This window comes from Cupressus sempervirens, chromosome 1 (genome assembly GCF_028749045.1).
Source record: "Cupressus sempervirens isolate cs-2001-9-10 chromosome 1, ASM2874904v1, whole genome shotgun sequence".
NCBI classification, from domain to species: Eukaryota; Viridiplantae; Streptophyta; class Pinopsida; order Cupressales; family Cupressaceae; genus Cupressus; species Cupressus sempervirens.
Genome location: NC_143118.1, coordinates 5,908,876 through 5,935,478, shown reverse-complemented (window position 1 = coordinate 5,935,478; position 26,603 = coordinate 5,908,876). Strand labels below are relative to the sequence as shown.

General features: G+C 35.7%; 1 protein-coding gene across 1 annotated transcript in view; it reads left to right on the top strand.

Moving 5' to 3' along the window:
• LOC149575861 (Lipase/lipooxygenase, PLAT/LH2 family protein) overlaps window positions 1-26,603 on the top strand; it is a 41,712-nt gene that overhangs the window by 12,048 nt on the left and 3,061 nt on the right. Inside the window, exon 2 of the mRNA XM_089815813.1 lies at window positions 26,336-26,521. Within this exon, the coding sequence (XP_089671939.1) occupies window positions 26,338-26,521 (184 nt within the window). The 5' untranslated portion in view covers window positions 26,336-26,337. The remainder of the gene's footprint in view (window positions 1-26,335; window positions 26,522-26,603) is intronic.

Below are 26,603 nucleotides of genomic sequence, written 5' to 3'. Positions count from 1 at the left end.
AACGGTGATTAATAATGCAGAACCATTTCTTTCACAAAGTCAAGTCGATGAAGATGTAGACAATACATTTTTTTTCTTCTTTTCCGTTCGTTAATGTAATCGTTGGAAGAGATAAATGATATTGCTCAAGCCAAAAAGTCTTCAAAAAATTAATGAATCTTCAGCCCCTTACAAGTTCACTCAAAAATGTTTGAAGTGCCACGATTGTCTCCTCGCACATCCATTAAATTTGACGAAAATGTCAGAGCTAGGAAACAGAAGCCATTACGATTTCATCCAGAGATATAATTGTCCATAGTCTAAAGATGGTCACATTTTCACGAACATTAAGAGCCCAACTTATAATATCCCAGCTCAGCACATGGTATCCTGTGAGTGATATGGATAGTTCACGTGGCTCCCGAGTCTCCTGTTCCTTGTCTTTGAGCCCGTTACTGCCAACAATCTGTTTTTTGGATGTTGAGACTAACACCCCCAGATTTCTCATGGTACATACAGTTTCGAGAATGATGCTGCTTGCAGGAGGGTGTGCATTGTTTAGAATTGTCAAGCAACGTTGTCTTAAGATCCGTCAAGTCACCCGTACTTGGTCACAGCCTTTGTTCCAAACACTGCATGCATAGTGTCACCCAAGCCGCTATCCTCACCTTAGTGATTTGGCCTGAGCTACCTTTTTGAACACATTCTTCAATCTGTTTGTACTGCAGACTTCCTTGCTGTCCACTATTGACTGCCAATACCTTCAACCCGTGTAATCTAACTGGTCTCCAATGTGACAATTGCAGACCCGAGGGAAACAACTCGTAGTCTCCTTGCTCCCATTAGTTATTGAGCACGTATTGGTAACCCTTGGACTGAACCACCTGTTGTAGAGGTGAGACACTGTCCTTCCAAGATCAATCGCAGGCCTTGTCAGGATACTGCAGACCTAAGATACCTGAACGGAAGTTCTGTAACATACACTTGCGGCTGTTTACTAGTCACCACATTGAGAGGATGACTCACGGGTCAATGCTATTGGTTGGCACTCATGTCAACTGATCATAGTAATAAACCACAGGCTGCTGCGAGGAGTACTCGCATTTCCTTCCTAGTCACCCTGCGGATTACTGATATAAGATTCACAAACTGCTGCTAGCTGCTGTAGCTTACTTCCCTTGGTTTCCAGAAAATAGTAAACATAGAGCATGTGATTTCCAATTAGTACCAAAAATCACAAAGCTTAAACTGCATTGACCAACTTACTTCTGAATATGGAGTCGTCTGAAACAATCTTCCCCCTGAATCGAACTTAGATATGCAAATTTGACCCTTCATAAAATTGTTTATGTTATAACTTCATAGGTTGGCAGGAAAACCAGCTCTGATACCACTGAAATATCTCTAACAGATATTTGCTCGTTTTGACCCAAAATGTGTTCAGGACTAAACATATGCAGCTGTATTAATCGAAACTAGTAGAAACTCTAACAAATATTTATCCAGCTTCTTCTTGAAAATAGTATTCAAAACTCAAACATAAGCAGATGTAATACGATACAATAACAAAACCAGAAGATTCTCCACAAGGTAATAACCCATTCTTTCCTTAATAATATTCAGGATTTGAGCATATGAAAAGGCGTTACAACTAGTAAAATAGAAAACCAGTAAACTCTTAGAAACTTCCTAAAACAACGTTATTGTATTATATAACAGCAATACAATAACCAGCAATCAGAACCCAATCTTAAATACAGTTTTACAGTCAAATTGGAACATCAAAAGAAGAACTTGTAAACGCATATGAGACACTTGAAGTGACGTCTCCACGGACAATGGGTTTGCGTCCACTATCTGCCGGCAGGAGGGGCTACGTCCTCATACTAGCTGAAAGCTGAAGCTTTCCAAAAACTCTCGCAAGAGAGAAACTGAAATCTGAAATAATAGATCAAGCATGCCCAAATGAAAGATTCTCTTCTCCTTTTAACTCCACAGCTGTGACTCTTCGACTTCCCTCTTCGCATTTCGTCTTATCTCTCCTTGTCCTTCTGCCCACTTCGTAATGTTTAATTGGCCCATTATATTTTGAGTTCAAACTCTCCAAGTCAATTTTAAGGTTATATATAATATGCCTTCAATATTTCTAATGTCCCAAAAAAAGGGAACATTACACCTTAATATGCAACAATATCCAATCTGAAACAGTAGACTTCTTTGGCTTCATTCTTATGTACCAACTATCCATTGATGTGATTATTCATTCTGATTGGTTGTTCTTCTAGAGTCATGTTTGCTAGTTCTGATTAATGATTCCCATTTGATTTTTTCAATCATAACTCTGTCTCTTATTCTATATTGATCCCCAATTAATGAGAAACAAAATTGTACTTAGCATGCACCATCCGGCTTCTATCAGCACTAACAGGCCACAATTGATTTATATTTATATCCCTGTGCTCAACCCAAGATGTGCGATACTTGCTCTTTCCAGTGTGTAATTTGATTGCTGCCTGTGTTCCTTATTTAGATTACGATTGGATTCCCTTTCTGATTCTCCCTAATAACACCTCATATTTATATCCTTTTATTTCAATCAACAGATATGTGTTTTGGCCAAACAATAAGCCTCTTTCTGATTTTCACAACCCTCAAAATAATTCTCACCTTTTGATTATTAATTCCATTGCTTTATCAATTATTAAAATAATTTTAAGTATAATTTTTGTAATCTCTTTAAAAATTATCACAGCCTCTTTAAACATTAATATTTTTTCCACGGTGCTACTCAGATCACATCCTTTATAAAATATTACCAAATATATGCTGACTCATCAATATGTAATCTTATCACTGTAAGATACTTGCTATGAATTTTGTTTCTTAACTTCTATCACTGATGCTACAGGCCACCATATTCTTAATCGCACCCTCTCTTTTGATGGTAGATGATGCAGGTTCATCTGCTCGATTTTGAATGATAGATCTTGCACAAAACTTATCACTGTCAAGTATTCATTTAAATTATTTTTGGATATCTTTGCAGACCCGCCTTTGTTGACTCTGTCTTTGAATATGAGATGGCACCATTGCACAATATTTATTGGGCTTTCTACGCAACACAATATCTTTGTCTGAACCGGCATGAAGCATCACACCTTCCTCTCTGTATTTGTTGATTTTGCTGATTGCTTGCACATTCTCACTTCTTTAATTCCTTATGAATGCCAATAAAATTTCATCGCTGACTCATGCTGGATGATTTTGATTATTATGTTCAATACACCATCAATATTGAATTTCTGTATATGTTCTGATTTTTATGTAATAATCACACTTTTTGTAATCACGCTACTTCATAAATATTACCAATGAGTTTTGGTTCAGTATAGTATTTCTTGGTTTCCGTATGTATTGTTATCGTTTTTTGCAAGCATCTCAAATTTCATGGCATCTGTAATATATATATCACATCCCTGATTATTTTATTGACTTGGTTTTGTCTTTTCTAACTTGCTTGATATCGCTGCTTATTGCCATTGTGTTATTTCTGAAACCATATATGATGTTATTTCTCACTAATTTAGGCCCAAAACTAGGGCTTCTTGGAAATCCCACTTCACAGCACTACTGAGACCAACTCAAACTTCCAATACCATCTTAGGGTATACCTTAACTTCTTCAATCATAAAAACATTGGCTTGTCAAGGTAGAATTCTTACTGCTATACCTATAGCAGCCTTTTCATGCATTTTCCACAACCAAATCATGGTGTACACCCTATGGGAACTTATCCCTGCAAATGAAATGGTTAGTAACATCAAAGATATGCTACATGAGATCCATTTTGTGAGAAACAGAAAGGAACATTCACAAAATGGACCCAAATCCCATTGATTCCTTCAAAATTGTCAGATTTATGACCCTGTTATAGACCTGTCAGCACGATGTAAAGGAAGTCTGGAACTTTAAGGATTCAAAATGATCCAAAGAGACATGTACCGGATGTCTATAACCCAGTCATAACATAGGGAAAACCAATCTTCAATCTGTTCTACAAGAACATTCAAAACAATGAACCAAAATGCAAGAATTGTATACTTCTATTGATCTCAGAATTGATTTCTGTACATCACATTCATCTCTATATATCTGATGCTTTCTACAGGCTTTATAGACCTTATTTCAACTTCCCTAAACTGATTTCAATGGGTTTGATTCATTAGACAACCCAAAACAATTCATTTTCTCTAATCTCGCCCTTTCCTAACTAGCCGTTAGGATTTGAAAATTCAAATTTTAACTTCTACAAATGACCTCTAAATGACTCTTAACCATTACTAAACCCTTGAATTGGGTTCCAATACATTGTTTATCAAATCCTAAACCCTTTTAAAACCCTTTCCAATTTTGACCCATTACATCTTATATTTTGGTCCTTTGGTCCTTTTAGAACCATTAGGACAATTAAACATTCATCAAAATGTTTTACAATGGAAAGCCATAATGGGCTTCAAAACATTATAATTAAACCTTGAGACTTCTTGAACTTCATCTTTGGTCCCTGGTTCCTTCATGTGTCCATCTTGCCCTTGAGGCCAGTTATATGTGGAAAAGAGAAAGGTTTAGTAAAATTGAAAGTAGAATGGAGGTGGATAACTTTCTTGAAGAGTGAAAATGTTTTCACTATGAAATTGAGGGTGACAAATATTTTACTAGTGTGGATTAAATTTCGGCAATAGGAAGGTGAAATAATTTTACATGAGTGATTGGGATGTTATTTTCACTTAATGCGGAAATTATTTGAAGAACATATCAGATGGGTAAATAAGAGTGTGAAGTGATTTATAAAAGTTGCTTTGTAAAAGATGAAAACAAAAAATTAATATTGGTTTCCACGTTTGAGCTTTGTTTTCACCAACATGGATGGTCTTCACTTGGAGGTAAAATGTGATGGAAAAAGGGGGTGCTCCCACTTGGAGAAGAAGTTTTGCATAGATTGTGTTAAAGGGGGTGATTCTCTTGTAAAAGAGAACAAAGATCAAGGTAATTATCTTGAAACATGAAATGGAAACAATGTGTTTAATTTCACGTGAACTTCATATGAACGGTGAAAAGATTAACATTTTAAATTACATTCACAGAGAATATTCATGGATGAAAATAGTTTAACTGATGATGTAAATGAGGAGATATGAGCAAGTTTTTAGCTGAATTATAAATGATATGGAGTAAATCATTAGGGTGAAATGTATCACTTTGTTCACGTGATTACAAGGTCAAGGTGAGATAAAATAACTTATTTCAATTGCAAACAGAAGATGCTGATGTCCTTCATATTGCTTAGTGTCACATGGGAAAATAGAACGAAGTGAATATTATTTTCTATTGAAAGCAAGAGGATAGATTACAAGAGAAGATCAGATATTTTCAAAGAGGAAGGAAATGTGAAGAGTATTTTAAGCAGATCAGATTAAGAAACAGGACAGCTATCAAATGCAGATCGCATCTGGACCTTTTCCCTTTCCTCGTCATTCTTCTTCTTTTCTTATATTCTGGGTTCCAGTTATGAGTCCATTTGTTTGGGACAGCAAGAAGAGAAATACATGTATAATCAAGTGTTGTTGTTCAGCTAATGATGTAATTTTCTTTCTAATAGCAACAAGCAGTTCAACTTGTGTGTATAATGAATATGTATAATGTTGTTAATATCTCTAGAATGTAAACCATTTTCTTCAAGACCTGGATAGTCATGGATTTGCAGGGTCTTTATTGTACATTTTCTGTGACATTTTCAATAGATTACTTTTGTTCAAGGATCAAACTAAATGTGTTCTCAGATGATTACCAGGGTTATTGTGTTTTCATTTGAATTTTCAACAAGATTAACAATGTTTTTGGATGCTGGTCCCAATATGGTAACGCAATATTAATTTAGTAACCATTGAACTTGTGTTTAGGTTTCTGTTGGATGAGTAATTATTTTATGACTCTGTGATGGATATGATCCTGCTCTGGAAAAGTTTCTCTTGTCAAGCTTTGGCTGGAAATGTCTTTTAAAATCTGAAAACCTTTTCATTTTCCTTTTGCGTGTTTGGCTTTAGCTTTCTTCTTTCTTCACACCAGTATTTAATGAATAGCAAATGGATGTATAAGTCAGGAAAGCATCCATATTAAAACCCTTGTCATATTCTATAAGGTAGATCTGCTGTAGCATCATTGTCTAATATAATTAAATGCCTGAAGAAAGATGTGCATTGAGGTAAACCCACATAGGTCCTACAGAGCCTAAAGTGTAGAAGGCTTGCAAAGTCTTGCTAGATGGCCATCAAATCCAGTTTTCTGTGGATAGAGTTGGGACCACTCTTAGGATTTTATTGAAATCAATTGGAGGAACCAACAGAGAATATTTGGAAGAGAAGAGAGAACTATTTGTGGAGGAGGTTGGACTGTGGTGAGCATGAGCCCACGAGAGGGAAGAGGATAAGAGGACTTGGTGGAGGATGTTGGCAAGGGTCCCAACTAAGTGCTGGAAGAGGTGGAGGAAGAAGCTATCTTTGCCTACATCAACAATGGAGTTCGTTGTGAGTTGTTACAACTTGAAAGGGCAGTTCAACTACCTTCATTTGTGAGTTCTACTCACAGTTTTTTTCGTCCTTGGTATGTCTGATGCAAGAGCATCTTGGGTCAATGGCAATCAACATTGGCAAAAAAGAAGAGAGAAACCATACAGTTTGTCCATTTCAAATGCTAAGTAACTAAAGAAAACAAAGCAAGACAAAGGATAGTGAGGAGATGAAGTGATACAATCCTAAAGGAAGAAAGAATTGACCAAATTAATGGAAGAGTGATGCAACTCAATGATTATGAGGAAGGGGAAAGAAACAAAGTTAAATGAAATGTCTGTTGATTAGTTACACTAGGATAGACTACGGAGAAAATAGGAGAAATAGGGCATGAGGGGGAGGAGAATGTGAAACGGTAGCACATAAGGGTATTGAGCTTGATAGATGCCAAAAGGCCATTCCATCATTTGGAAATGATATTTAATTAGAAAAAGAATTCTGTGCATTTTGGACGCTCTATTCACTCCTTTATAGTTTGTTTTCTATGGTATGGGAAACTTAAATGCATAGCAAGAATTAAAACCCATATAATTGACCAAGTGGTGCTTGAAGAAATGTGCAGCAAAGTGAAGATGGGTTACATTTCTAAGAAGCAAAGACATTGGTAATATGAATTAATGAGATTAACCCCGAAAAGAGTGCAATTTAAGAGAAGGTAGTGCACCACAAGGAGTAGAAGTCAGCAGTGAGAGATATCAATAGCTATGTAGCAAGTAAGAGGTGCAGAAGCTGCTCCGAATGACAATTTGATGGAAGCTTTAGCATGGAGGTAGACCTCTCATGGTGAAGAGAGGAGGTTGATGAAGAATGGAAAAAGAGATGTGTAGAATCAAATAAGTGATTGAGAGAGCTTGGGTTACATGTCAATCCGATTTGTATCTGAGTGTGAGGGAACATTAAATAGGCTGTGAATGTTATTGTTAACTTGCAGATTTAATTAAACTTATTGTTGCAAATGTATAATTAATCAAATATGAGAGAGCCTCTCCAATGTTAATGTGTTTGAATCTAAGGCTTGCAGGCAGGGGGTATTCTTGTCTTGCATCATTCCTGTTAGGTTTTTTTGTTTGTGAATATGCAATAATCCCATTTCTTAACCCCTGATACCTCTTTCAAGAAGGTTGAAACGACATCAAAAACCACAAATACCAGAGGGGTACATAGAAATACCAGAGGGGTACATAGATGGAAATACCCATATCTATTAGGCATCAAATTCCTTAGGATTGCACACAAAAATCATGCCACGCAAAGATATATTGGATTAATGGGAGGAGATTCAAAACTTAAAATAAACCTTAAAATAAATGGTTCACAGATATGCAGGCTCCAACCTAAACACTACATTCATGGCAGAAGTACATGTGGATCCATGTCCTTCATGGACAAGGAACTCCACATGGAAGCGGTAGTGTTGGAATCAAGAATTAAAAGTTCTTTTGAATCATGCATAGAAGCCAATGCAAACAGGTGGGAAATTTGGAGTTTGGAGGGTTAGAGATACCTTGTTATCCATAACATTGGTTAAAGCTTAGACTTTGGGTAGGAGCCATGTTGTTGCGTTAAGTTTGGAACTCTAATAAGGAAACGGAAACATGTGGGGATTAGAGGAAGGCATGTCTAGACAAAAAACTCTTACACTCCGGCAAGAAGGGAAAGCAGATTTGGGAGGACAGTCCTGTTGTTACGAGAGAATCCACAACTTCAATGGCTTACACAAACTTATAATATGGGTGATGATTTTATACTTCAACTTTTTTGGGCATCTCACATAGATACATGAGGGATGAAGAGGAAGAACTTGTACATGATTCTGCATTAGAGGAGACGTTGGACATAGTGAATGGGTGCTTCGGTTACAACATAGATTATGTGCAAAGGGGGCTTGGAACATGAATATTGGGATTTCAAATAGAGCACACAATTTCAATCATATTCTCCTTTCTTGTTTCAAGTTGGGACTAATGGTTGTTGCTATCGCTATAGTTGTCCTCATCCTCTCTATTTTCTTTTGATCTCATAATGTAGGGGTTTCTTGCATCTCTTTTTATGGCCCATTCATGTTGGTACTTGAAGTGATTTATGCCTCTACAAACCCTGTTCTTATAGTAGTTGCTAATAGAAATAGTTTTTTTGATCCATGTGTGCCACATCTCCAAGTGGTTTTCTGTAGCCATTACCTCCAACAACGGGTTGCCTTTTAGTTCTTGGTGTTGATGCCATTTTATGCTAACCTGATATTCATAAAATTAGAAAGATAATTTTTAATGCAGCATGTTTTTATCAGAAAGCAATTTGCACCCAAAACATAAATCAAACTAAATATAAAATATGAGTAAAATAACTAATATTTATACCGTAAACCTTAACTAGAAAAAGAATCAGCATTCTTATTCTTAAACAATAATATAAACTAGCATTAAAATTGATGAAAATTGAATTCAATGCTTTTAAAATATGCATAAATACCTAAGTCTAATATTGTGGAAAAATATCTAAGTTCTTGCAATGCTCAGAAAAAAGAACAGTTCTGATTTGGGGTCCTGAATTTGCAAAAGGTTGCTTCTCAGATCTGTTTCAAACTCGTTCAGATTTATTCAGACAAAATTGCAATGTAAGGAAATGGCATGGGTCAAGTTGCTTAAATGTAATGTCCCCATTTTCACGAGCATCGGAGTTTGAGGGATGAGCCTATTATTGTGTCTCTCGTAGGATGATTATTGTGGACAGAGGGTCTTCTGAGGCAGAGGCTTAGTTAATGGAGGTTCTTATCTTCTCCAAAATTCCATATGTTCCAGTTTGACCTTCATTTGGCTCAGATTGGACTTTGTTTGGGCTCAGTTTCATATACATCACTTTTTTATAGTAAGTCTGTGGTTGATTGAGAAGGGCCCTTCCTATTTTTAGTAAGGCAGTCATACAGACAGAGGATGTAGCGGTTGGACTCTTTGATTTAGACGGTACATCAAAATAATGAGCATTTTTGGAGTTATAACATTTTAATTATTAATAAATATACTTTATTAATAATTAATTTAAAGTGCACATCATTAAATGTTATTTGACTCTATTATTAAAAGGGATCATTTAATGATAATAAAGTCAAATTATAACGTGCATATGAGGAATAATGTAAAGTGCCAATTTAAAGGGAGACATAACTCCAAGATATCTTTATATTAATTTTTTGTGCACCAAATGGAGGGGAATATAACAGATTATTATGTTTGAAAATTTGCAACAAAAGCACATATGTTCTTTAAGCTACGTAGAGAATGAACTTGAAGCTTCCAGCAGATTTGCCTTGGAGATTATAAATGCATTGAGTGCAAAGTTTAATTCTTTTTTGATGCATTTGATATTTTGTTGATTTGGTTGAGAGTTGGAGACAAGGGTTTGAGTTTCAGGCTTGAAGAATTGTAAGTTTTTTCCGAGTTTAATAGCACAGTGAATTAGTGAAACACTGAGTAACTGCGCTAGGCATTGGCTTCACTTAGAGGCCAGGATTGAGATCATTGTTGGCAGAGATTAACAATTAGAAACCCCATTTTATTTTAGACATATTTACAAGGGCAAAAAATTGATTATATTGCAGATTGCAGTAAGATAAAGAGGCTGCATTTGGAGATTAAGGCTTCTGCAGCTTCATTAGTGGGACAAACCTCATATATTACTGGCAAAGATAAGAATTTGAGGGCTGGTGTTTGCAGAGGGGAAGGCACTTTCTGGTTTGAGGGTGCTATTTTTTTAAGTTTCAGCTTGACATCTAGGAAACTTCATTTCCAGTGTGCTGCAATTGCTATTGGAGAATTCCATCAGTCACTCATAAAAATATTTCCAGGTTTTCTTTAATTCTGTAATAACATTTCATTATATCAGAAATTGTATGCATTATAAACACTTTGATTAAATTATTTTTTTGCGTGCCAACTGTTTGGTTTAATGTCTATGACTCTTCTTCAACTATTTTGGACTTTATATTTGTTGCCAGTACATTCCTTATGATGCAAATATAAGTAGTGTTCTTAATCTAGATGCCAAGTGTTTGACAAAATTACTTTGCAAAGTGCTCATGTTTTATAACAAGATCTGGCGCAAGATGAATTCAGAAAAATTCAGTTCAGACCTTGTACACCAACTGTTTGACAAAATGCATTTGACATAAAACTGAAAATATAAAGGTAGAAATGCAAGGGATACTACAGTGGTGAAGTTAGACCTGGTTGGGGTTCTTACATCTAAAGACCAGAAAGCAGAGAATTCCAGTATTTTTGCCATGTTTTTCCCACATTGTTCCACATTTGGCAATCATTTTGTGTTCACAAAGTTAATGCGGTAGACTCACCAAATACTTATGACAAATTTTCACTACTATCTCATGAAAAATCAGTTTTTCTGAGTGGCAAGTTCAGGGATGAGTTAAATATTTAGCAAGAATAGATTGAAATCTATGAATAGAACCCGAGTCATAGGATTCGTTGAACTCATCCATGAAATTCGAATTTTGGCAATTTTTTATCCTAGTTGAACTTCATCTGAATTTTTTCATAACATTGTTTTCTGTATGATATTACTTTATTTTCAAATAATATTGAGTTATTTAGTTAAATTGTTTACCAATGTTAAACTATTTTGACAACATTGTAGATATATTACTTATTTTAAAATAAATAAATTTATACAAGGCAAATTTAATGTCAGATTTGTTTTCAAATTTTTAACCTGCCGAACTTCATCCGAATTTTATCATTTCCAAACTCAAATTTGAATTCGAACCTTGTGACTTAGAATAGAAGTTAGTTCAATTTGTAACCTTTGTCACATGGGGATGCATCCTCTAGGCAGTTCTTGTCATTCCTATCCCTGAGGTGTTTTGGGAATTTGAGAATGGCTAGGAAATGTCCTTGGAACCATCCTGAATCTGGAAATTTCAAGAGAGTTTTAACTTTTCTTAGAAATGGGAGTGAACGAGTAGGGGATGATAGAGGATGGTTCACTGTCTCCAAGATGGCAAGGCTTCCTTTACAACCCAACATGCAAAAATTCAATGACAAGAAAAATACTAAAGGGGTGGTTGCTGATTGCTAGATTCTTGAACGAAATATTTATTAGAATAATCTTTATGTTTCTTTTTAATGCTCACTATTGTATCTTATTGTATCTCTGTAAATATTAGAATGTTTCTAATATTTAGGTGTAGTCTAGAATAGAATGTTTCTATTCTATTCGACTCTCCTCATTGTATATATAAATCATTTGATCTTTGATTAATAAGTCAAGTATTCTGACATTTACGTTTGTAACATGGTATCAGAGCTAATACTTAATTTTTTTTTGGAAAAATTTATAATTTCTTCTTGAAATTATTTGTTTAAATTTTTTTCAAAATTATTTCGGTCAATTTCTCAAAAACCGGCGTAGGGTTTTTTGCTTGGAGATTTGAAATCTCGAGCTAGGATTTTGTTCTCTCCAAATTGCGATTTTGCCACTCAAGTCTGCAAAATCGCATCTGCAAGTCGTGATTTCTTTGGGCATTTTTTCTGCGACACATGTTTGCAAAATTGCATTTGCAAATTACGATTTCTTTGGGTGTTTTTTTTTTCTGCATCCTTCTTCCATTGGCGACCTCGTCTCCTTTGGCAATCGCGGAAAATGGCAGCGCAAGCTTGAAAAATGTTTGAAAAAAAGCGACGGGATTTTTTGGAGCCACAAAACACTTGCAGAAAACATGTATTTCGTATGCTGAGATCAATGCTATAGTGTCGTTTTTGTATATCCAGCATTTACGACCTTGTTTGATAGCAAATCTTCCAGTTTCGAGTGTTCCTTTATCAAAAATCTGCCATTTTTTCTAAAAACATTGACTTCCATAGCTGCCGACTAGGGTTTTCTTTGAAACCTTAGTTTTTGACGTCAGAGAACTATTTTGAATTCATATTCTTGGTGGTTTTTTTGAGATCTCAAATGGGTTGTCAGATTTTTCTTGGTGCCTCGATTTTCGAGCCAACGGATCCGGATTCTGACAACATATTATTTCTAAGTTTTTTGAACTCTCTTTTGGGTACTCTGATTTTTGTGGGTCTTTCATTTTCTCACCTTGATGTTTGTGCCATTTGAGATATTCACATGTTATGAGCATCAAAAGTCAGACTCAATTAAAAAGAAAACCAATGCTGCCCAACACTCAGAGCAGAAAGAATCTATCTATCATGCCTTTATGGCCAGCATACCTGTAGATCATGTGAAATCTTTTGCCTAGTACATAGATTCCGGTGCCTGCCGACATTTCACTCATAGGCGTGATTGGTTTGTTGAATTCACTCCCTATTTTGACTTAGTAATCTTTGGAGGTGGCGAAGAATACAATATTGTCCGCAAGGGCAATGTTCAGCTTTAGTTCGGAGGAAGAAGACTCATGTTTCTCAATGTCATGAAACATAATCTTCTATCTATTAATCAGATTATGAAGCACTCCCCTCAGTTGGATGTCATTTTCAGTGGAAATAAGTGTTTGATTATTGATTGTGCTTCTCGCACTACACTTGTTGTCGGTCTTGAAGATCATGGTATTTATAGGCTTGTAGATTTAGGCGATTCCCTTGAGGGTGCCTTCATCGCAAAATCATCCGCTCTTAGCAGCCTATGGCATTAGCGATACGATCACCTGAACATTCAATATCTAGCACAACTTGCTTGGGATAATTTAGTCCATGGCCTACCTGATATCTAGACCCCGAACCATTGCATTTGTGGAGCTTGCCAAGCAGGGAAGCAACATAGGACACCATTTAAGGATGGTGAATCATGGCGGGCATAAAGTACTCCAGCTGGTCCATGCTGATGTATGTGGTCCTATGAATACTTCTTTTGTTACTGGGAACAGGTACTTCTTACTCTTTGTGGATGACTTCAATTGCAAAATGTGGGTATATTTCTTAAGCAAAAATCAAATGCTTTCCTGTATTTCAGCAGTTTAAAGCCCTAGTAGAAAAAGAGTCTAGTTCCCCCATCTGTACTCTTAGGACCGATAATGGGGGGGGGGGGAATTCTGTTCTTCTGCTTTCTATGCCTTCTGTACTACTCATGGCATTAGACGTCAGTTCACCACACCTCACACCCCTTAGCAAAATGGTGTTTTAGAGTGTCGAAATTGTACCATCACAGAAATGGCTAGGCCTATGCTAGAACATAGAAATGTTCCCAAAAAATATTTGGCAGAAGCAATATCCACAGCTGTCTACCTTCTTAACTAGTCACCCACCCTTGCAATTAATCATAAGACTCCTAAGGAAGCCTAGTTTGGTAGCAAACCTAGGATCACCCATTTGAAAGTTTTTGGCTCTCTAGCATATGTATGGATTCCTGATGCCAAATGCACTAAGTTGGATTCCAAAAGCCAGAAACTCATGTTTACAAGATACAGTCACACACATAAGGCCTACAGACTGATTGATGTAAACACTGATAGTTTAATCTTCAGTTGTGTTGTTGTGTTTGATGAGGAATTTGGACCATTTCGGCTCTCTGCCTCCCCGCCGCATTTCGAGATTCATTCTTCAAGAATCTTTGACTTGGGTCCTTGTCTTTTATATGAGTCATTTGATGCTACTGATACACCACCTTAGCCACCTCCAGATAATATAGCTCCTACTCCTACTCCTCATCCAGCTATTCCAACAACATTTGATATTGGCTCCTCTACTCTTTGGCCAAAATGGTGGGCTCAAACGTTTAGTGATCTTCATCCTGATGAACTCATTGAGGGTAGAACCTCTAGAAATAAGAGCATTCAGCACAACACAGTTAATGTTGCTCTTATGGCCAACATCCACAGTATCCCTTAGCCCCAGACATATGCAGAGGCCAAAGGAATTCCAGAATGGGAATAGGCAATGGATGCTGAGCTTCAGAGTCTTCAAAAGAATCACACCTAGGTTCTTTCAGATCTCCCTCCTGGGAAGAAAACCATTAGCTATAAATGGGTCTACAAGGTCAAGTACCATGTGGATGGTACCTTGGACAAATACTTGAGGATTCACTCAGCACGAAGGCATTGACTATGAGGAGACCTTTGCCCCGACAACCAAGATGATCACTATTCGCCTTCTTCTTGCCATTGCAGCCCAATATGGTTGGAAAGTTCATCAGATGGATGTGAAGAGTGCTTTTCTCAATGGTGAATTATAGGAAGAAGTCTACGTGATGCAACCCCCAGGTTTCAAGGTTGCCGGTTCAGAACCAAAAGTATGTAGACTCCAGAAGACCCTCTATGGTCTTAAATAGGTCCCTTAGGCTTGGTACATAAAGATTGATCAGTACTTGGTTGCTCAGAGATTTCAGTGTAGCCCGTCAGACAATAATTTGTATATTAAACACTCTAGTAATGATATTCTTTTTCTTGTTGTCTATGTGGATGATTTGATCAATACTGGGAGTTCAGAACATTTGATTTCAGAAATCAAACAGGATCTATGCAGAACTTTTGATATGACAGATCTTGGATTGCTTCATTATTGTTTAGGTATTGAGGTTTGGCAGATTGACAATAGTATTTTTTTGTCTTAGTCCAAATATGCCAGAAATTTGCTTGACAGGTTTCGAATGCAGGATTGCAAACCTACCTTTACTCCTATGGAGATTGGTCTAAAATTGTCCGCACAATCTGATTCTCCTCCTATAGATGAAACACTCTTCAGGCAACTATTAGGTAGTCTCATCTACCTTATTACTACTAGACCTGATCTCAGTTTCGCAGTCAGCTACATCTCACGGTTCATGACAAACCCCAAGACTGATCATTGGATTGCAGCAAAACGTGTGTTGTGCTATGTACATGATACTTCAGATTATGGTCTTCTTTACACAAGGAGTACTACTCCTCAGCTCAGTGGATTCACCGATTCCGATTGGGCCAGCTCAGTTGATGATAGGAAATCTACTTCTGGCTATGTGTTCAGTATCGGATCTACAGCAGTTACCTGGATCAGTAAGAAGCAACAGGCATGGGCACTCTCCTCTATAGAAGCAAAATATAGAGGAGTTGTCAAGGAAGCTTGTGAAGCAGTTTGGTTTCGTTTGATGCTTGCAAATATGCATATTCCTCAAGTAGGTCCGACTTCTTTGTTTTCAAACAATTAGGGAATACTCAAACTTGCCAAGAACCCAGTGTTTCATGAACGAACCAAGCACATAGAGCATCATTGCCATTACATTGGATAATTAGTAGAAGATGGATCTATTCAGTTACTCTATGTCCCTACCTTAGAGCAACCAGTAGATATTTTCACAAAACCCCTCAGTCCTGACAAGTTTGTTAAATTTAGGGGACCTATTGGTGTAGTAAATAGATTGAGCATTAAGGGGGGGTATTAGAATAATCTTTATGTTTCTTTTTAATGCTTACTATTGTATCTTATTGTATCTCTGTAAATATTATAATGCTTCTAATTTATAGGTGTAGTCTAGAATAGAATGTTTCTATTCTATTCGACTCTCCTCTTTGTATATATAGATCATTTGATCTCTGATTAATAAGTCAAGTATTATGCCATTTATGTTTGTAACAATATTGCCTGGAAACTCTAATTACTGTCCTCTAATGAAGGGGCTGATATTCTTTTTTGATCTTCGGATGATCTTAATGACAGGGTATTATCCACATGTTCCTAAGATTGTCCATAATCTGATTGTGCAGATGTTGCTTGTATGTCTTTTCTGAGATTCAATTCAATACTTGATCCTCCATAGATACACATATACCTTTAGTTGACTATGATTCTTTGATTTCAATTTGGTTCATTTGATGGCTATGTATGTGAGGATACAATTTCGAATATTAGGACTATGTGTGTGCTTGTAGTGGTTCAGTTAATGTCCATGTAGGACAACCATTGAATTTAGTATTCAACTGTGGCTACCAGCCAACATGTCAACCCTTAAAAATAGACCAAGACTATTACGGAACTAGGTTTTTATGTGACAAAAGTGTATTTTAGGTTGTATTGCTGTCAGCTGGGTTTCTACATCTCTTAATTTTGTCAGATTGGATGAGATAATCTCTCATATTGGAAGTGTTAGTAAGTGAAAGCCGATTGCAACAACAAATTATCAATGTATTTTTTATTTTGCAATTATATTGGCAAACAGATTTGTCATTGTGACATTGTCTTGAAAACCGACCCTACTTTCCTTGTGAGCAGTGACAACCGTTCCAATAGTTGGATAGGTTGAAATCCAATCACGATCAAATTGCAACCTTCCCCTGCATTTGAGAGGGGTAGCTCCCTCGTATGATGGGCTTATTTGTGATTTTCTATGTACTTTTCACCTGAAAGTACAGAAAGGATAGAATACAAAACTAAAGAAAATAGACATCAAAAACCCCAAAGGTAGACATATGAATACCATTTGAGATTCTAGACGGATAACAACTACAAAGGGGTTTTGAGCACAAGTGTAAAAACCCCAACCTGGCTTCCAATTTGCACTACTTATTGTTTTTTGCAATTTTCTCAAAGTTTACCAATTAGCATATTTGTTTTTCCTTTGTAAATATAAATCAGCAACTTCAGGAAATAAAATTAAAATATACATAATCAGACTGTGACTAAATGATACACTTTGCACTTTATATAGGACAAACATCAAACAAAAGAACAATTCATTTTATTGGCACTTGGAAAACAAGTGTATTTGGCTAGCTGTCCATCAACTTGCCCCCTTGTTATTAACATTGGCTCCTCAATGTCAATTTGCAACCACAGATAATGGTTGCCTTCCAACAGTAAATCGCACCTTCCTCCAGACACCAAATCGATACTCAAAATGGAATTGTAGGCCAGCCGCAATGTATAGGTGCTTAGTGTTAATGTGTGGCTCTTGCAATGTGGAGCCATGAGTGACAATTCCACTTCCAAGAGTTGGGAGAATGGACGCAGGCCTTAGAGAAAGATACCTGCAGTCACCAGATGTAACACTGCCCATAAATGTCACAATTCCGAGTTCAATAAACGCTGCCACAATACAAATCACCTTTGTATAGAGAAATCACTGCCGGGAAGATAAATCGATTTCACATCCCAATTTCAGTCAAGTGCCATTTAAACAATCTCCAAGACACAGCATGAATAGTAGGAGATATGCAATGCTATTCTACAATGCAATTCTCAAGAAACTTCTCAGAATCCCTCAATCGGATAATCAATAAGAAAATATTATCCAATATAATAATCAAGGCTCTTCTCCTTAGCTATAGGAATACAGTAGTAGAGTGTTGGCCAATTGTATACTTCAACATAATTGCCAAGAATTTCTCATACGAAACCCTTATACTTCAGCAAGGGCTCACAATTTCAGAACTTAGGAAAAAGCCACAAAGGCACAAAAGCAAATAAATAATTAAGTGTACTTTTCCCAATGAAATGAACTCTTATTTATAACCTTTCGTTGGCCAAAGTTTCCTATTTAGAAATTGTGGAAGTTTCCCAAAGAACTCAACACTAGAAACTTTTTAACACGCTTTTTAGAAATATTTTTTAAAGTCATTATTATAATTATATAAACATTATTATAATAATGCAACTCAATGAAAAATAACTAAATAAGAGCTCATGTAATTATTAACCCGATCAATTGCAAGTGACGATCAATTGCCAAAGCCACCCACTGCACTACCAAAAATAGCAACTGCCAAATATAAACTTACTAAAAATAGTAAGTTCACAACAAAGACCCCAAAAACACCCTATCAGCTCACGAGGGTTGCTATGATGAGCTAACTCCACCAATTACATAGACTCGCCAAAAATAGGGACATTACAACAAGATGATTTTAGTATGCAATGACAAACCAAATCTCAACATATGAGGAGATGGTTATTTTGACGCACTTAACTCAAGATACCTTAAAAAAAATGTGTCTTTCACATCAACTACACACATTATAATGATTTACATAAATGCATAAAGGGATCACTAATTTAACATTCATAACTTATGAAAAAATGTCTTCTTCATTATGTTTATGACACTGTACAATCTCAAACCCTTTTATATATAATGCAAAATTAAAAGTGTTCTAAAGTTCTATCCAAATTTTTCCCTTCATAAAAGTCTCTTCCCTTAACAATAGAAATAGCCTTGTATTTATAGGCTTCTTCACATAACTAACTTGTTTTTGGATTAATAATTAACTTATTTTTGCGCAATTTGAACAAGGTCAATTAACCTCAAAATTTTGTGGAAAAATTGTCAACTTCTTAACCTTGACCAAAAGTGGTAAAAGTCACTATTTACAAAATATACCTTCAAATTTCTGTAACTTGAGAAGAAAGTGTAGGCACTAAACCATCTCTTGATTAGTATGTTTTTCATTTGCCAAGAACCTGATTCTAAAGTACATATGTTGTGACTGGGGCAAATAACCATCCTTTCCTTTCATGAATATCCCATTTCCTTTGAGTGGTAAAGAAGACAAACTCACGTTTGTGCTAAGCTCACAATTACAATATTCTTCTTTTACATAGCCATTGCACCGATAGTTGAAGATGCGAAGAAGTATATCCGCTGAACTTTTAAGACAACATCAACTAAATATGGGCTACGACTCTACATATATCCTAGACAACAAACCTAAACACCAACATCAACCTAATTTGAGACAACATCAACTAAAATGGGCTATGATAACAATTTAGGTTTGTTGTCTATGATTCCACATTTATTCATGCCAAACAATTATGGGCCTTATTCTTTGAATTGATTTCCAATGTGTATGTACATTTGTAAGTGCACTTTTTTTTAACCTTGACACCTTCGTGTATTTCCGCATGGGAAGATACGACACTGAAAAAGGTCTTGGGTTTTGGCTTTATACCTATGAACTTCCTCTTTGGAATGTTCTTAAAATCTTTATGCACATTGACCATATCTAGTTATCATTGTCTTCTGTGAGATGATGTATTTTTTCAAACAATTCATTATCGTTCTTTGAGCAATCCACATTTTACTTGCTTATTTCTCATAAAACCTTTTCACTATATTGTGAAAATGCTGCAAGTGTGGCACCACGAAATGACATTTCTATGGGGTGATTTGTCAAAAAATTCACATTCCTTGTAACTAATCCACATATATGTCCTTCCATAGGATGTAATTGATCTTTAACAACGAAAGCATGTGTTTTTTAAATTTTCCCCAATCGAGCTTCATCTAGATAAACTTTGAAGATCTAACTTTTAAAAAGTATTGTTAAAAATACCTAGCTGTTATTTGCATGTGGGCTATAGACATCAAGAAAATGCGCTCACATAATCATCACAATCTTTAGGGATGAGCTTAATAATGATTGGCATGCATGATAGCTTCCATGGCCTTGAGCATCCCTATGTTTCTATTTCGACATACATAGTGAGTTTGAACTAGCTTGATAATGCAACATATGTTATCTGATATCCCACCTCATTCACTGAGAGGAGTCTCCCTTTCACATTTAATCAATCATTTTGTGCACACTTTGCAATCATTTCTTTTATTTTCTTGAAGCATCCCCTCTTGAGAAATATTGGCAAACAATTTGATGCCTTGTCTAGGCTTTGCTACTTTGCATGCACACTTACCAGGAAAGCATGTCACTGAACCAACACATTCTCCATTGCCAATGTAATTAGAGGTTGCCTCAACTGTAAGGAACATTGATTTTTGGCATTCCTCTATAAATGTGAATATTTAGTTGACATTGGTTTTGATTAGGTGAATCAATTTGTTCAAAGGATAGAGAGATATCATATGTGGCATCTCAGTTTCTTCATATCTCCTTGTTGTGGAGGAGAGTTTTCCTTATTATAGGTGTAGAAAACATATTTGCGCTACCACCACATATCCAACATAGACATTGATAATAATATTTATTGCATTTCCAATAAAGCCATGGCGGGAATAAGGGTCAACCACAAACACCAATCAATCAATCATGTACGAAATGCAATATGTAATTGAAGCTCATGCATTTCACACACTTTATAGGCATTATATCAAACAATTCGGCATGAAGAATATCGACATTTGGTCAAACGGTTCACATGCTTATTGATTGTGAAATTCGACTTTCACTTTAGCTGATTTTATTGGGTTAACGGTTTATAGAGTCTCTCCATATCTTGTAATTGTTGCCTACCATAAGATGACATCCTTATGTGCATTTTGATGAGCAACCTGTGGTTATCATTCTATCAAACACTCATGAGATCCCCACTTTGGATGAACTTCTTTTGCAGATGCCATGGTATGGGATATTTAATCAAACATGTTGATACCTTCTCACAATTCAAATGACATACCCATTTGTTTGTAATACTTCCATCATGAGATGTGACAGGGAGGGTGTTATAAAGGTCGATGAATTTAGCTTAAAACTCGTCAATTACATTTTATTTATATTTAATAAACATTCTTGATGAAGTGTGTAACATCCACTTTTCTTGGGTCTTAACTAACAACTAACATATCAAGAAATACAGTTATTACTTCATTTCCATAGGAAGACAGTTATAACAGTTATGATCATGTGAATGAGATTAATAGTTACAATTACTTAAATGGAAAACTCATAACTAACATTTGAAAACATCATCAATGAATTTACTATGGAAATTAAAATCTACATACCATGGAATTTGAAACTGAAAATCAATATAGGGATGCTTCTGCAATCACCCAGGGTAGTCCACAAATATCACTTAGGATTAAATGAGGATTACAATCCAATACCACTATATCAAAATCAATTGACGATTACCATCAAATACCACTATATCAATTAGGGCATCGATTACCATTGGATCATTTAGGCATCACATACCATTGTATCAATTAGGGCATCTATTGTCATTGGATCATTTAGGGCATCAGATAGCACTGTATCATTTGGGGCTTCAGATGCCACTGTATCATTTAGGGCGTCAAATACCACTGTATCATTCCTTTTCTTCCGATTGCTTAATTGTGGCAATAACATAAGATTAGAAGATATGCTCATAATAATTATTCTTATAAATGAAAGACCGAAATAAAAATCCATCAGATAAATCTATCTCTTGCAAATAATTATATTCCACGTTTAGTTAGAAGATCAATTGATCTAACTAGTTGCCAATTATATTAACGATAAGAGTTGTTTTCATTTAAAGAAATAACTGTAACGATGATACAACTCAATTAATCTTACCTTCTACTTGAATATACATCATAAAAGTAAAAATACCTGTTTCTGACAAATGTTTGAATGCATAGCTTATCTTTATCTGATGCATGTCTTGATATCTTATGGAGAGGGGAAGCATTGTCAGGAGCTTAACCACCCAACCTCAGACTATAACTTATCCCCACACAATCTCTAACGAGAAAGGCCCTCCCTACCCGGAAGTAGACATGGAACGACTTAACCAACCATTGAGCATCCTGGTACTAGGGTATCATTCCCACTGCTGGACTAAGCATAAGGATTTGAATATTGGACTACCATGAGCCAACTCTTGTTGATTAATATCTCTTTTCTTTTGAGCTTACAATTATTATTAATAATGGTTCATTTCTTTTCCTGCAGGATATAATTCTATGGTACAATGATTTTCATCTCACCCTTCATATCAGCCAAGATGACCCTCCTGGATGAATTTCTAGGTGCATGCTTAAGTGTTCTATCTGTATTATAATAACAGTCAAATCTTATGCCCTATCCGAACTTATCACAGTATTATGAAGTATACCATACTTGCATCTTATTTTGCTTGTTGTCCTTATCTCACGGACTAAAGAGTAGAGGTCCTTATTCTGAGGGTATTTCACAGATTTCACTAAGCAAAAACATGTATCATTATGCGATTAATTTTCTAAATAGGAATCATCAACAAACAGTTGTAATTCATTATTCAAACTATTGGATGTACCCTCCTGTTGACATCAGTCGGATATGAATTAGGGTTTGCCATCAAATTTGGCAATCCGATTTGCTCAGAGCGTCAAGAAATAAAAACCTTATTCACTTACATATTCACCCAGTGGGTGGCTGCCTGTACTGCACGAGCCATGAAATGGCTTCAAGTTTAGATGCATATATTTCAGAGACCACATAAAAATTCAAACATGAAAAGCAAACCATGATTTGGATTGTGCTCTGACTGGAGTCGATTCATACAATTTGCTGTTGTGTTCTATCAAACCAAGGTACATGACAAGCATCACTTTGCAATGACTCTACTCGGGGTCTATATGAACTCAGAGTGTAGGAAGAATTTGTATCTAGCAGATGTAAGAACTCCGACTATAGTTCTAAGAAATAACGATGTAAAAATAGAAGGAAATTCATGCTGTCAAGAGTTTGTGCCTTGCAAAACAATATAAACTCAGACAATTTGCGAGAAGAAGAGACCCGCTTCCCAGGCAACAGAAAGAATAATAAAGAAAAGTCATATGTACGTTAATTACAAGAAGAGGGTGGCGATGAGAGTTACAAATGTAAACAAGAAGTCATTGACACCAATATTTTAAAATGGCCATCTCAAATTATAAGGCCCGATGGAAAATAAAATAGAATATGAAAGGTTGTCACGCATGAAATAATATTAGGCCATAGCCACAGTGAAAGAAAATAATATTGTCTTAGTATTTAGCATCATGGTATCTATAGATACCTATATATGTATGTATGCATATACGTGTACATGTGTAAACCCCAACCATATGTTTCTTACGTATATGCCAAATATCAAGTATGCATATACATCCTTACATATATAAAGTTGGTTTACGTATGTATGTATATACATGCATGTACATGTATAGATATGTAGGTATCATGATGTCGATATGATAAGACATGATTATACATTAGAAGGCTTCAACCAACAACACAATTACAAAGGTACAAACTTGTTCAATTTCCAATTCATGCTTAGTAATCTCTTTTACTATTAAATGATATGTGATTTAACAAGTTAGCTTATGGTCGTCCAACGTACACTCTTGCCTGCTTAGTCATTATCCTTAGCCCAAATGGTTTAGGGCTTGTACCTATTTGCTTAGTGATGGTGGTGTCCCTTTATGCCCAATTCCTTTCTGGCAATGCTTCCCCCCTTTGACGTGCTTTTGCAAGGGAATTCTCCACGATTATATTACATTCCTCAATTTAGTGACAATTTACCATAACAAATTATTATTCATAAACTACCATCCCACTTCCCATGATGATAACCAATTTTGTAAGATTTCAAGATAACAATATAATAGCATCATAACGATTAACTAGCATGTCATCTTCATATGAAATTATAATGATTAACCATCTTACCATTTCACATGATTATAACAAATTTCAACTGGCAACTGACTCCATGTGACATCTCAACGACTATATGAACATTCAAAATTAGGTCAAAAATTGGGATGTAATAGATTGACTTTGTCCAAACCCATCAACTTTCTTGCTCTTCAATTTTATGACATTTCACTTCAATTTTATGATCCATCATGATGATGGATCATGTAGAGTGATTCGAAATGTTGATGTAAACAATCCTACACAATCAAATCTAGAAAACTATATAACAAATTTAGATGGATTGTGGAAATCTTATAGCTTTGTTCTCAAAACACTTTTAATGCCTCATATTTTGCAGCTCTGAATTAGTTACTAATTGCACCCCCTAAACATCTGAAGTGTTTTGACTTGGCTTTCAAAGCTAGCTTAGTGTATGGAGTAGCTGTCTTGATATCTACTGTAGATTCAAACAATGTATCAATACCGTTTGTATCTCCAGTGGACCTTTAGATGACATCTGTTTGGCATTCTGTCAAACTATTCACATGCGGACTGTCACCTCTCAGTCTACGAACATATCCATGCTTTGTTTCTCCACTTTCCGCATATTTGAGTGGTATCGGCATATGGCATTCAAAACACACTAATTGAATTCCCACTTGGCCCGTGGGGGTGCTGAATTTTTCTGTGTTCATCACATTTCATGAGAGACACCTCTGCTGAGGCACTCTATCAAACAATTGGTTCCTCTTTTCGATGATTCTTCACTTGGCATGAAGAATACCCTGATCGACATTCATGACTGTGGTGGCTAGTAGATACAAATTTGGAGGCAGCAAGCTTCAAATTCACTTTAAGATTATAATCATACTTAATTAAAACCTCAAGTGCATTTGCTTGAAGGTTTTAAAAATCATTTTAATATGTCAATCTTGTGTGAGGGCTATGCATATGAGACGGCATTTCTCTATGTCATTTGCCAAAAAATTTACAAGCTTTGTTTAACGCTCACTCATTTTGCATGAATGTCCATCAGAGCTTTCCCTGTCAAACATGTTCTCGCCCACTATTAGTCCAGCTCTGTAATTTTTTTTGCCTCCACAAAAATGTCATGCTCTGTATTTTGCTTGAATGTCTTCATTTTGTATTTCAAAAGTTAGTTATAGATTTAAAAGGTTAATGTGTCCTTTTAAAATACATTTTTAAAGAAGATTTCTTAACCAAGAGGAGGTTAAGCAATCTTTCTTTTTTACGTGTTTTATAAGAGCAACAACCTCTTTTTTTTTAAATTCAAATTTTAAGTGAGGTTGACGAGTCACTTAAAATGTGTAATTTGAAAAGATTGATTAACCTCTTTAACTTTTTGGTTAATAAATCTAGGAGGAAAATGTGAAAAAGTGATACACACTTAACTGAGGATAACTTCTGACTCAAAAGTGCTTTTTCGAAGATTCGAAATGCAGGGTGGAGCTGGGAAGCAACCAGAGACATTTCATTCATAAAATTGATGAAGTTTTGGAAAAATATCAAGTGCTTTTAGGAGGGGACTTTGATGTTTTATCTCTTGCCACCAAACAAAAAAGACAAATTTTTGAGACATTTGGCACAGGGAGATGAGAGAAATTGAAAATGCTGGATGGGATAAACAATGAGTTTACAGGAAATGCTATTCAACACAAAATTTCAAATGTTGGATGGACAAATACCAGGGCAAGTTATAACTTGTAGCCTTGAGCATTTTGTTATCATAAATATGCACATTGACAATGAAAAGCAATAATGTTCTTGTTAATATGTGTGTTGACTCTCATGTGAGTTCTCAGTTCAGTTCTAATGCTATGTTATATGGTTCTATGATGAATATGGTGAATGCTTTACATATGAATAACTGAGTTACAATTTCCCATATGTTTTTAGTTACAGTCCCTTGCTATCCCCTGGGTAAAGATCTCCCATCCACTACTGTACCATAAATGCATTCTGCTGCCGTTTCTTTCCGTCTTGGAAATGCCATGGAACAATTATTAAGGTGCAACCTGTTTCTAAGGTTATGAGACAAACTTCAGTAGTCACGGTTATGCTGCTTCACCCTTGCCAAGCCAATATAAAGAAAATGTTTCTGCTTCTAACGTAGCATAAGTTTTTTTTGCAAGTTTGTAGGGTTGATTTGACCTGTATTTTGATGCCATTTATAGAGTAGAAAGATTTTTTTTGGAACTCTGTTTTTAAAAATAAATATTGTACGAATGCATATTAAGATTTTTATTTCTCTAATGTTTGTTGAAGCTGAAGTGAACCCATTTTCATGAATGAAAGCAATCTCATATAATAGTTATCTATCTTGAAATGCAATCGCATGTTGTATTTTCTAGCTAGAAACTACTGCGGTTTCTAATTTTGTTTTTGAAATTTGCAGTTATGGGAATATTTTGCCAATTATGCCTCTCTGTGCAAGGTTCTGGTTATACACATGATCTTGCATCCTTACGTTGGGGGTTGCATACAAGAAAGAGGAATGGCTGTTCTAGGAGGAGGAGAATTGACAAAAGTTCACATCAGTCTAGAACGACTGCAATTCATTCTATCTCAGTTCAATCAAAAGGTTGTCTCTTCAACTTAATGTTTGACATTTTTCTTTTTTCTAAATTAAATATAATCCTTTGTTCAGATGTTGCAGCATGATC